Raw genomic sequence first — 14012 nt, forward strand, 5'->3', positions numbered from 1 at the left:
TTGTGCTGGATTGAAGACCAACTCGCCGACGTTGCTACTCGATTTTATACATTGGCGAGTTAACCATCGGCGACTTGACCGTAACAAGGCAATCACATCCTGTCTGGTGGTCACAGTATCATGAAAGCATATACAGGTATAAAGCCCTTACAAAACATTCTTTGTAAAAAGTGCATACACTCATTACAATAGACAATGAGCAATCTCTCCTTTTAGGCAAAGTCCATTGCAGAAGCCAAGAAAAACGAGGAAAAAAAATGATTTTAGCATGCAGAGTGGAACTCTGGGAGAAAGGCAAACAAATAAAAGTTCTACTTTTGTGCATGTCACTCCTAGAGCTCTGTGCTGTGCATCAGGAAATTTGGTTTTTTAACTGCACAAATGACTTTGCTGAAAAGCAGGGACTACCTGTAGTCTATCATCCTAAAAAATGGAAGGAAACTTATTGAAAACCAACATGAAAAAGCAGTTCCATATCTTGAGAATGGACTACACCTAATTAAGAACAAGTTGGGTACCAGTATAAGTTTGTTTCTTGTAGCTAAGTATATTTAACATGGCAAGTTCTTTGGAGGATGCCAGGTCAGAAGGTGATCTTCCATTTTTATCTTTCACTTTTACAAGACTGGAATCCAACTCAACAAACAATCTTACAACTTCTTTTTGCAACTTTTCAGCAGCCTGAAATTTAAGAAAAAGGAAGACATAGTACTGTAAGCTCATACATTAAGCATTTGATTTTCTAACCAGCTATTTTGTTTAATTGGATAGAAAGTGGAGTCCTACTTATCACGAATCTTTAAGACACTATGTATGGAGAGCAAGGCAAGTTTAGTTACTTTTAGTTGCTATAAAGTTGACTCCAAAGTACAACCTACACTCCCAAACATAAGAAGTTGGGACACTTCTCCCTAAAAACGTTTTAGATATTCCTTTACCCTTCTCCCCTTTTAAATGTTGTTAGTTACCAATGACTCTATGCTATCTTGAAGACATTAAGAGGGAGTGCATGTCCCAAGGAATGCACCTGGGAGTGTAGGTCCTTTGCTGTTTGAGGAGGTAGAGTAAGAAGATGTTAAGCATGCTTTTGATAATAAAGAGGCTGTATTATGGAATTGAGGCCTGATAGGAATGATGCTGATGATGATGATGCATTTTTATAGTGCATTCTCCATCATAAGTGCTCAAATATGTTTTAAAACACTTTGCAGGGGAATACAGCCAGACTGCATTGAGTAGTTTACATTGGAGGGAAATTTTTGCTGGTGCCCTCAATATAGGAATATTTCGACACAAGGTCAGACCACAACACTGGGAGAAGATGTGTTTGCTACTCTCTGTGTGAAGTGCATGCATTCTTTTACATCCCCTGCTAACTTAAGTTGATAGAAAATGTACTCTACTGTCCTTATCCAAGAAGACTGGAACATCCAACCATTTTCAGTTGTCAGAGCAAAGGCAGCACTTTCTCCCCAGCTGTTTTTATTAAGACCCTGAGTGTTGGTTCGGTCTGGGGCTCAAACCCTCAACCCTCTGCAGGGAAGTCTAGTGCTCTCCAACCTGAGCCAGCAGGCAACTTCCTATGGGAGTCTGAATATTCTTTGCTATGTTACAATTTTTTTTTAGTTTGAGTACTCAGGAAATTTTGGAGATTGACTCGCTCTCTTTAGCCAAGGATTACATCACATCCTCTTTGACTGCCCAGCATACTTGAGCAATTGCACCTAAATGTTGAAACTCACTTTTAAATTAAATCAAACCACAACAATTTCATTGTCACCTTGTGCAAAGGTCACAAAGTCTTGGATCAGCACCATATTTGATAAGCAGGTTCACCACTGACATGTGACCAGAGTATGCTGCTCTGTGTAGTGATGAAACTTTGCCTGACTTTGTCTGGGCATTCACATCTGCTCCTTGTTCCGGGAGCAACTGAGAGACCTCTGAGAGAAAACAGACATAGCTAAATAACCCATAAATCACATTAATAATTCTTTGCCAAACTCTTATCTGTTTTCAAGGTACAATGACTTTGGTTTGAGTGAACAAAAAATATTGTTGTGATTTCCTTTACAAAAGACACCCAGAACAACCAGAAAGTTTTAAACAGTATAAGTGACCCATGTTTCTCAAACCTTCTTTCATGGAAATGAAGAACACTCCAAAATTTGCTTTGCTTCTGACACTTTGCTTCCTTGCTGAGTTGGCAGAAACAGCCAAGTAGAGCAAGGTACGTAGGTGGCAGTTTCTTCAACCTTTTTCCTGCAATTTCTTTCATTGCAGCTCACCTGTGGGGATCATTTCTAAACTTTTATTTCACAACTAGATTAGGCAGGTGCAGTCGCAGGGGACTGGCAAATAGGTAACATTGTGAGAGCTACATTCATGAGACATCCTCTATGGAGGTGGGGTTGGGATTTGTCAATAACCAACGACCGAAAATAACATGATAATTTTTTAATATTATTATTATGGCGTGGAATCTACTCATCTCTGTACACTGACGACAATTGGATGCTCGTGGGTTTCCCCGAATAGGGAGGAGGGGAGGGGAAGGACATTGAAGCTTAGAATTGATCGGCGCTTTAAGGATACGATTTACCAGAAATTTGTCCAAAAATTTCCTTACACTGTTTACATCACCATCCGGCGCAGCTTGCCATATTCCTCTCTCAAAGTCCATTTCAGAGAGAGACTGAGCATAAGTTGATGATGTTGATAAACAACCACATTTTCCTGCGCGGTTGATATGATTACAGAGATCTTCCATGGTTAAGACCATAAATTAAGACATATTTACGACTGAAATGTTTTAAATCAAATTTAATAACGACTCCGCTGCCTCAAATCAGATCGTATAAGCGTTAAATCACGTTCTTCGTTCGCTCTTGGCCAACTACACAACATAAATCGCCATGTTGTCTTGCCTCCTAAGTTATGTACAGTATCATGGATAGTGACTCACAAGATTGCAAAAAAGATTTGTATCACGCAACAGAACTTAGCCCCATGATTTTGATAGTGATATGCTAAAAATCTTCACATAGGAAGATAAACCGTCATTTCTTCCAAATTGTGTTGTGAAATGATAAAGTACGTTTCGAGAGAATTACTACATGACGCCAAAACGCCGACCGCGTGGGCCCTCGAACTACAACCTCGTTGCCATTTTTCTAGCGCTATCCTGGTCACTTTGCGGATTTTGCAAGTTTTAAAGATAACAGTGTCAAGATATGGAGAGACTTTTGTCTTAAATCGACACCGTAGTCCATATACCCACCAAAACAATCACTATACACGTTCTAGATCTCGCTCAAAATCAAGAAGTCGAACTCAAAGTAGAGAGAGAACCCGAAGCAGAGAGCGCTATTATTCAAACATGTAAGTAATAACTTTACTTAAACTGAATTGATAAAACGTAATCATTTAACTTAGATTAAGGGCGATATACTTAATTGAGTGCTATTTGCATTAAACTAAAGCTGATTGTGAAGTTTATATTCAACCGAATATGATACTTAGCGAACGCAATGCCCTGATTGAATAATGCTTACACATCAAAATTTCGTAAGGAAAATTCGCTTTGAATTGACTCATATTTGCTTAAAATCTTGCCAAAATCTTCTCCTTCTTTCATTCTATCCCACCAACATATATGGTTATATTGGCAATCAAATCAATTTAACGCATTAAATACTTTTAAAACACCAGAAGAAGTAAGATGCGACATGGCGAGAAATGAATCTTAAATTTGTCAGGTCTGTTAGCTGACGCATAGGAAGTTGTACCATATTCAAATCTATTATTCTGCGACTATAGGCATCACAGGAGAAAAAGGAAACCAACACCGGAGAGCTTCATGGATAAGTGGGTTGCATATCTCTGTATTCTCGTATGTCACAAGAATACGTTTCATCAGTCAGTCTGAGTAAGGTATGTTTTAAGGAAGATGGTAAATTTTAAGCACTGTAATGAAGTAAGGAAGTATATATCTTTCTCTTATGTCATAAGCATGAAACCCAAGTCCCAATATTGATGTGAAATATTATGGCACACCTTTGGATTCCATGCTCCTCTCAGTTACAGAGAATTGCATACTTCTCTGTAGTTCTGTGGCAATGAATCCAGAAGGCAGGGATTCAATTCCTCATAAGGGACAACACTTATTCTTCTGTTTTACTGAGCTACTGAGAACTGTAGTTTACTATAGATAGAACTTTCTGATTCTCAGTGATAGAGCATCAGAACATGGATTTCCATGGTCTGGTATTCAGTTTTGTACTGTTCTCATGACTAGATGAATAACAAGATGAAGTAAATTTTTTATATCTTTATACAACAGTGCATCACCAAAATGCCTCACAAACACTCAGTCTGTGGAGTACATGTGTACCAATTGCATATTAACATGTTCCCTGTGGATTCAAGGGTTTTTAAAGTAACACTTAAAAATAACTTGATGGAGGGGAAGATTTGAGCAAATGGAATAACTGACAGATGCTTTGTGGGAAAACCACGCAAATGTAAGGCAAGTCATTTCTCAAGTTGTTCCTTTTAAGGTCATAGTTTGCATCCTCAAGTTACATGCCTTGTACAAGCTTCTAGCTTTAACTTTTCTCCCATTCAAAGAAGTTTTAATTTCCCCAATTTCAAGGGGATAAATTGCACACCAAAACAATGCAATAAAATAAGTCACTGTGCTCTTTTAAGAACTAAAGACCATCATACCTCTTTACCCAGTCCATGGATTGAAAAACAACACTGTGTTCTCGAATGTGCATGCACTGATTCCCCTGATTATGTGATTTTTATGCACAGTATGGGATGCACTGAGTACAAAATTGAGGAATCACCTTAAGACAATTGATCAATAATTATATCTTGTACTTCAAAGCTTTACATGTTATTTGTTATTGAGAGTGCTAAGCTACCATGATTTCAAATAGGCTTGTCCAAATTACAATGTCCCCATTCTTTGTACATTTAGAATGTTATGTAGGTTAATCTGGCCAGAAAGTGATGGCCAGTAATTTACTGAACCCCAGAAGCATTACTAACGATTTGCTTGTCAACAACCAGAGAAGGTATTTTAAGTGATTGCTGCAAGAGTTGTACACAAAACAGTTTCTGTGAGAATCTTTGCTGCAATAAATAGATGAAACTCTCTGTATTCTGAACAAGAGAAAACCTTTTTTTAGAGGCACATTTATTGGAATAAGCCGATAGGACAGTTGACTAGAAAAAATATATTACAAAGGAGAGTTTTAATTGAAGGAGGGCACTAAATGTCTATCAAACTATGTAATTTAGGTTTTCTAAAATGAAGTAGTTTTTGTATTTTAATAGTTCTGATGATGAGCTTACAAAGATGGCTCTTAAGCTGCAGACAGGATAAAAAAGAGCATGTAAAAAGAACCAGAGATAATTTTTTTCTATGATTTCCTTTCACAATTGCAGTGTAACCCTTTGGCTCCTAATAGTGACCAGCATACAATTTCTCCATAGATTATCACCCCTGAATTAGACATTGAGGTAAAAAGAATAACGAAAATGATCAACAACTAAAGAACCTCTTGATTGTCAGACAAACTCTCCTTGTTAGCACCTTAGGAAATGTATAGAGAGAGAGTATGGAGAATGTGTATACTGATGTTAGGGTGTAAAGGGTGAAATAACATTTACTGAATTAGATTGAAAGATTTTCAGTGAAGGGGCAACACATAACATCCAGTGCGGTCAATTTGAGCTATTAGCAGATTTACCCACAACCTGGCTAGTGGAAGCCCTTAACCCTTTAAGTCCCAAGATCTGATTGTTAATTCTCTCCTCCAGCTGCAACACATCTCCTTGTAAATTAGTTACCAAAATTTGGTGTTGGATGAAGATGACAACTTCCACCTGATTAGTTTGAGTATTCTTATTGCCTGTGTGCAGGTTGATGTTTGGATATTTTAGGGAGAAGTTACATGCTAATCACTTTTGGGAGTTAAAGGGTTTAAGTCTATTCACTAATAAATGATGAATAAAGCCATCGTGGACCTCATAAGGCATGCTCTTTGATTGCTGGATGCTGTACATACATTGATTGCTGTAGGCTGGTGTGCATGTTTATGAAGAATTGTTAACATTTTGGAAATATTACTGTGTAGGTGAAAGTGAAAGTGAAGAACAGCAACGAGGAGGAGAAAAAAAAGAAACACAAGAAATCTACTAAAAAGAAATCAAGAAAAACTTGCCATAAAAAGAAAAGGTTAGCACTGTGAAGAGAGAAGATTCACTCACCCTAATACATTGCAATGGTATGCACAAGCCCTTCATCACATGTTAAGAACTGGATCAAATAATATTAACCCCTGACACTTAAGAGTGACTAGCATCTAATTTCTCCTACAATATCACCCCTGAATCCAACATTAAGGTCACCAGAGTAAATGATCACCAACTAAAGAAGCTCTTGATTGTTGAACACAATCTCCTTGTCAGCACCTGAGGAAATGTATAGAGAACAATATGGAGGATACTCATACTGGGGCTAGGGTGGAGAGGATTAAATCACTTGTGTCACCCTATACAGTACATTCACTATTGACTGTAGAGTCTTGAGCTACATGTGTTTGTATTGCAAAACTAGACCTTTTGACTGTTGTACATACCAATGAGCTTTTTTTGCACATGTTTTTTTTAGTGCATTTTGAAAAGTTGCACGCCTTTGTGCGCTTTTTGAAATGCGCTTTTCACATGCATTTTGGACCAAGCACCTCTGAGCTGTACTGTACCTTACAATGTCACCCCTGAATCAAACATCGAGGTCACAAGAAAAAAGGAAGTGATCACCAACCAAAAATTGTTAAACAAATTCTCCTTGTCAGCATCTTATAAAGAATAGGGAACAGTTTGGAGACAGTTTGGAGAATATACATACTGATGATAGGGTGTAAAGGGTTAAGGAAAATTCAATTAATTTGTCTTCTTTTCATTAAAGACAAAGATAAAGAGGGAGGCAATGGTGTCACTGGGCCTCTTTCACTGAAGCAAGACACAGGAAATCAAGACATTACAGAGTAAGTACAAATATCATCACAATCACAGATAGTGCAACTGATATCATGAACTTATGAATCTTCTCCTGTACAAAACAATTTTATTTTCATTTGTGGTAATTAAACTGAAAGTACTGGTAGATTATGATGTGATATGAGACTGGACCAGTTTATTCAGTAACTGATTAATAGGGACGGACAGAACAAGGACTAACACTCGAAAAGTCAGCTTTCAAACTCTTTACGGTGGCCAATTTACATTACCAACTCAGTTGATAATGCTAAATTACCTTGTTATACTCTCCCACCAATGTAGCACCACCATTTTTTTCACATCTTACCCCCTTTACTCAGTGACTTGTTTGCTGTTATGCAATCAGCAAGAATAGCGGACCCCAGAGAGACAAATGTTCAAAAATTTTTCAGAAGGCAGCCAATTTGCGTTTGTTTCCACTGGTGAGTACTTGTATCATAATGGGCCAGTTTAAGAAACCTCAAACGCTAGAGTTTCAAATGGAACACCAGTGTTTAAAATCAAACACTAGTGTCCAAAGCCAGAAGTTACTGCCCATATTTGTACACTAGTGTCCAAGATTAAAAACTAATGTCCAAAAATTTGACTCTCAAACATTACTGTTCAAGTTGGGACACTAGATCCCCAACCCTCCTCCAGTTACCATCTACCTATTTTTGCAGTCCTGAGAGGGTCTTCAATCAAACCTACAGAACATTACTATATTGACATGTGTTCATTCCACAATTGCACACAGACCAAAATGAATATGAGGCATCTGAGTTACCATGACAATTATCTTCTGTTCATTTGTCTTGATTGATTTCTGTCCTTTTTCAAAAGCTTTGGAAGAGCTCTGCTACCTGGTGAGGGTGAAGCAATGGCACAATGTGTGAAGGAAAGCAAGCAAATCCCTTGCTGTGGTGACATCAAGCACACAAATGATGAGATTGCTACATTTGAATCTTCTGTGGATAAGTGGAAGCAGGTGTGACAGCATATCTAAATCATTCAGTAAGAGTATTTTAAAGCCTTATGTGCAAAAGTTATCTCAAAAATCTTGTTACAATTTGGACCAAAGAAGTGGTGCTAAAAGTAACACACTCCACTTTATCCAAAGGAACTCTGGAACAATGGCATTGTGCATGGGTTTTTGCTAATCATGTCACTGCTAACTATTTGTGTTTTCTCTCTGTACATGAAAGTTTATTGTCTTCTTTAAATTGCTGCTGATTTGTTTGCAATAGTTTCTTTCAAATTATCGTTTTCAGACTGGTCAATTTGCTGGTCAGCTTCTGCTGTTACTTGATAAGTTCCTGTTAGGCCTTAAATTTATTGAGAATGAATATTGCAGTAAACAAGTTCTTCCTATGTCTTGAGTTCAGTCAAACTACTTGCTTGGTGTTACGGATTACTGAAAAATTTGAAACAAGAAACACCAAAAGTTTACATAACAAACAGCACATACATATATATGTACGAGTTAGCGATCAAACAATGGTTTTGGCAACACCTTTCCTACTTACTTTCCTCACACCGGATGTAGTTTCAGCAACACAGTGTATAAAGATGAAGCTTATGGGAGACTTACGCTGGTGGATCTTTCTAGGGAATACCACTCAGAACGAACAGTGTTTAATTCCATTGTAACTGTGAAAAAAACAAAACAAAACAAGACAAAAAGCATGGAAGCTTGTTACTCTGTTGCTTATCTAACTGGGTTTTAAAATTATATCATCAGTTACTTGGACAAAGTTGAATGACTTATTATTTGTCTCTTCTTTTAGGCATCGTCACATGGAAGCTGTACGTTTGAGAAAAGAGAAGCAGATTTACAGTGCAGATGAAAAGTGAGTGAATGTGCCTGTAGGTTGTTTTGTGTCCATAGCATCAGTTGGTATTTTTCTTGATTCCAGCCATTCACTGCCTTGTAACCCTTTTACTTCTTGTTTAACAGGTGAGCATTGGCTATGTTTAATTATGAGGAACAATCCAAGACAAAACAAAATCTTTTCAAACCTCAGGGAGATGATTCATCAGAAAATTAACAAAAAGAAATAGTAAATGTCACTCCCGACCAGCTATATTAGCTTCCTCCAGTTTCGACTGTTCTTTCTAGTGTTGCTTGATGATGGACTGGCATACCAAATATTGGACATGCAAGTAGCAGAGAAGGAAATGAGAGGAAGTCCAACCCATAGACAGCCAAAGCAATGCTTTTGCATCATTCAGAATCAATGCATTCTTCTTTTGTGGTCTCGGTTGATCAGGCGGATAATACTATCCACTGGACTTATCTCTTTCCAGTGGATAGTCCACCACCTTTTTGTAAACACCTACATGTATCTGCTGGATAACAATTTTTTTCTGTTGGATAGCATTATCCACCCTCTGATGATATTCTAAACACCCCCAAAATTGAAATGGGCAGCGGAAACTTGGTTCCAACTCTCGACAGCTCTTCCAAACAAATCTATGACATTTTCTGGGTAAGAAGCAAATTTCACCAAGTGCAAAAGGGATACTAACAGATAAATACCCTGATGCAAATTTGGAATGGGACAAAGTTTACTATTGTTACGAGTAATTTTGTTGGAAATAAAAGCTTCTAGAAATCTCCAGACTGCGTAGTTTTGCTGACATGCGTACCATAGAACTTTCAAGAACATTTCATCAAGCTACGCAGTTATTACTTAATACTACTAAAAAAGTTCTTTTGTAAGCTTCTGGAATGTTCCAGGACACTTTGTGAATGTATATAAGGACTTAGTAGTAGTAGTATAAGTAGTAGTTGTTACTGTAGGGAGTGATCAACTGTTTAGAAACCTATACCGTGAGAGACAGCAACAGTGGATGATTGTTAATATTAAGAGACGGAGAGAACTGTGAGTTTGGGTTAGTGGTAGCTAAGATATAGACTGTAGCGGGCTTAAATAAGTTTATCGAGAGTAAGTACTGTACTCAGCCTTTACGAGTCGCTCCTTGTTAACAATATTACTTGTTACTGGGATACCTCTGGTAGCCCAGTCATAAAATGCCTTTGTTTTTTTGTCGTCTTTTTTTTTTTTTTTTTCCCTCCGCCACAAAATGGAGAAATTGCGCAATAGTACCCAGAGGTCGTTGGGCCCTCAACACCATGACAACTAACTGTGATCCAATGAGGTGTTCACATGCTGATCACGCGTGCTATCTTGATGATGATTGACGTTGTCATGCACGGACAGGGCCGGGTCACATGACGAACACGAGATTTTTGCCCATAAAACTCTTTTGTCAGTTGTTTTGTATTTCAGCGTGTTTGGATTACGACCATCTAGAGCATTATGGCGCAAACGCTCAAAATACTTTTAGACGCATACACAAGTCGTATTGTTCGCGGCCAGTCCACACAAAAAGATGTTATTGAGCGGTAATTTTGGAACGGACTGAATCGCGAACGCTTGAAAGCCATGAAAGCATTGAATGCCTTGTATGTCTAGTATGTCAAGTATGCCAATGTCTTAGTTGAAAACGTAAACTCGTTGTAAAAAGCAAAATCTGAAATCTGAAACCAAACTGCATATACTCTATGCAATCTATTGAACAACACTACTACCGTGAGACTGAAGAACAAAATTCAAATGGATGCAAACTGCTTGTGAAGAAAGACGCCATGTTGGATTCACTTGATGCCAGGGAACGTAGCTACGATAACAGTGCGAATGGTATTAATTTCACGACCAGAAAGGTGAATCTTATGTTTGTTTTCATTGTGGTTGTATGGATATTCTTTTCTAATAAATACATGATCCAAAATCCCGTGTTTTTGTGTATAATGTTATTATGTTAAGTATTGTTTACGCAATTGTCTTGTCACAGGCGGCCCAAGGTCACGTCTCGAGAAAGAGCCACCGATTAATTCACGAACGCGTCACGCGTTGTGTGACTCAGAGTAAGTTATGCAAGGAACCGTTGAAAATTTGAACACGTTATAAGGAATAGTATAGGGAACGAAATATGGTCGATTTACAAAGATAAATGTTTCGAAATATTCTGGTACAAACCCCACCTTAACTTTGTTAAGGAGGCTGGAAACGGTTTTTAGATGCACGCCATATCTAAGATGCACGCCATATCTAAGATGCACGCGTCAGCTGAATGAATCAAAATCAGCACACTGGAAGTTAAATGTTGCTTGAAATTGCGCGAACCTGAAATGAAATCTGCGAAATACATTTGTTTCCAGCTCGAAATTTTGTTCGGTGACCTATCTTGATTTTTTGCATGCACGCACCATTCACGATGGCACTTCAAATATACTAAGTTTCGGGAAAAATTATCCAGTAGAATTTTTTGTAAGTCATAAATCGCATTTTCTTTAAATATATTTAATTCTACCAGATAAATTTTTTCCATACTGTCTGGAAAGTTAAAGAATTTAGGGAACTTTCCAAGAAAAAAAAATGTCAGGTCACCGAATTAGTTTTTCAGATAATTTACAAAAACTAAAATTTAGTGGACGTTTTTGTGGACCTTGTGCGTTGCCATGGTAACTGATATGACGTCACAAGTACCCAGTATAAGTATAACCCAGCAATAGAGTTGCAAGGAGACATATAGTTTGCCCGCCCCATTAAATATACATCTCTGTAACCTTCCATCGTTTCACAAACACTGCAACAACGAAAAACCCTTTCGAGCCTCCCTAAAGATAAGCAGACCCTGAGTTTAAAAGAATCAAATACATTTCTCACTGGTCACGGCAAAAAAAAACCAAAATAGCTGATATAGCGAGACAAGAAATTAGAATAATTCCGCGCATGCCTGATGAAGCTTAACGCTCATGTAACTTTCTTATGAAATTCTATCTATCATTATAATAAAGCTCGGATATAACATGTACTGTCATTGGTTGAAAGAGCGTGCTCTATGAGAGTATAGAGCATAGAACTGAGCTAAAGCTGTCACGCCATCTGCCAAATCGTACTATGTCCGACCTTTTCCGGGACTTCTTTCTAGCTTTTCTTTCGTTAATAAAAGTGAAATTTCGGAACAAGCAAGCAAAGGTTTGCAAAAATGCCAGGCGCAGTAATTTACGTTACTGTAACGTGAGCAGAGACAAAAATCCTCAAAGATAAAACAAGATAGACAGTCCGAGTTTTTTTAACGGTTTTCACGCTCAGTTAGATTGCGAGTTTACGTACGGTAATAAAAATCAAACACAGCTAACACTTGTATAGTATATAAAGTTTCGATTTCAAATAGAAAAAAAACAGGAATTATGAAAAATATAACCTGGCATAACTGTTAAAATTCATACTAATCATGACGGTGTCAGAGCGACTTAAGGTCTATCGCGGCTAGCTAATCATGGCGATCTTCGGTCATCGCGGTGGAGCAAGCCTCAGGAACTAAATCGACTACCCTTCGAGTGAAAAAATAAGAGCTTGTCCTGATTACCTTTCCGATGTGTTGAGTGGAAGGCCAGATCAGTCACTGCAACCGAGTTTTACAGCGCTGTCATTCCGACCGATCTTTTTGTCTTAGTGAATTCGGCTGTTGTTCATTCATAATACACTCGCCTTGAACAGTTTGTTTTCTACTTGTAATGTGAAATAACTTGCGTATTTTTGTGAGCCACGATTGGGCCGAATTTCACTGAACATTTCACTTTCAGATCCTGTATTAGAAACTAAAAAACTTCAGGCAAAAGTGTTGAATTCGACATGCCGAGCTATTTTAGTTTGTAAACTATTGCAGAATATGAACTCTGATGGTTTTTGAACTTTGATGGTTTGACATTTTTGACAGCTTTAGTCTTGTACAGCCAATCAGATTATTTGAACCATTCTAACAGGAATTCTGATTGGCTTATTGTAGCGTGCTTTATGAGAGCATAGAGCATGCTGACGACACTGTTGTTCGCTTTTGAAATAAGATTTGTTTTGAAAATTGAAAGTACTTCTTGGGGAATTTAACGGATTCTTTATTATAAAACAAATAGAGAAGCCTTGACTATGCTCTGTTCTGTTGTAAAGCACTTAGGAAGCGGCTAGAGCACTCAAGAAGTAGGGAGAAACACACGACTACGTCTCGTGTTTCCCCCTACACTTCTTTCGTGCTCTAGCCACTTCCTGCGTGCTTTACAACAGAACAGAGCACAGTCAAGGCTTCTCTATTTGTTAATTATATAATAAGCTCAGTTATGCACGCATTCTGATTGGTTCTCACTTATGATCTATTGGAGGACAGACGTATAGATAACGTCATCATTAAAACTTTTTTTCCGTATATTTTAATTTTTTATTATATAAAACAAATAGATTCCAAGTTGCCGTGCGTCTGTTCAGTAATAGATCACAGAGGACGTCAAAATGTGGTAAAAACATCATTGTTCTTACCACATTTTGACGTCATCTATGATCTATTGATCGGCAACGGCAACTCGGAATCTATTTGTTAATTAGTTGCCTTTCCGCCTCACCGTTATTAGCTGCGGTAGCTCAAAGCAGCATTGGATGGTAAATTAATTAATATTGACAACTTCACCAGTTTTGAATAAATACTGATGTCGCCACATTCAGCCCGATGATATATCCAACCATAGCGAAGCCAACTAAACGTTAAGCTCAAGAAAAATTTAACCAGGGTCATTGAAACACTGGAACTGCCATGTTTATCATAAAAGGGTTGAGGAGGTTACTCTTTTGAAGATAAGACTTCCAACCAGGAGCACAAGCAAATTCACTGAAGCAAAAAGAAAACTTTTTCCCGATTTTATCGGCGGTGAAACCGACGAAGGTTTTTCTAAAGATATACCCACCTACGTGAGCATGAAGAGCTATTATGGGATGATAAACCATTTTGAAAGCCTAAGTTGATGACAGACTTTTTCGCTGACGTGTGGCCCTCATATGAGATGACGGTATGGTGGGGGGAGGGGTGTAATCATCATTTGACTCTCGTTTCCCCTTATGCGG

General features: G+C 38.0%; 2 protein-coding genes across 2 annotated transcripts; one reads left to right on the forward strand and one right to left on the reverse strand.

The window, feature by feature from the left end:
- Positions 1–495: 495 nt before the first annotated feature.
- LOC136281837 (ankyrin repeat domain-containing protein 39-like) lies at positions 496–2770 on the reverse strand. The gene is made up of 3 exons (XM_066168873.1): positions 2644–2770; positions 1837–1943; positions 496–681 (listed from the first exon to the last, which is right to left on the reverse strand). Exons 1-3 carry the CDS (start codon positions 2768–2770, stop codon positions 496–498), a joined length of 420 nt encoding a protein of 139 aa, XP_066024970.1.
- Positions 2771–5019: 2249 nt separating this feature from the next.
- Positions 5020–10026, forward strand: LOC136281838 (NKAP family protein CG6066-like). The gene is made up of 6 exons (XM_066168874.1): positions 5020–5084; positions 6168–6250; positions 6983–7061; positions 7897–8041; positions 8841–8903; positions 9011–10026. The coding sequence occupies exons 1-5, from the start codon at positions 5020–5022 to the stop codon at positions 8898–8900; spliced, it is 432 nt and encodes a 143-aa protein (XP_066024971.1). The 3' UTR covers positions 8901–8903; positions 9011–10026.
- The last annotated feature ends 3986 nt before the right edge of the window (positions 10027–14012 follow it).

Source organism: Pocillopora verrucosa, chromosome 6 (assembly GCF_036669915.1).
Source record: "Pocillopora verrucosa isolate sample1 chromosome 6, ASM3666991v2, whole genome shotgun sequence".
Classification (NCBI taxonomy): Eukaryota; Metazoa; Cnidaria; class Anthozoa; order Scleractinia; family Pocilloporidae; genus Pocillopora; species Pocillopora verrucosa.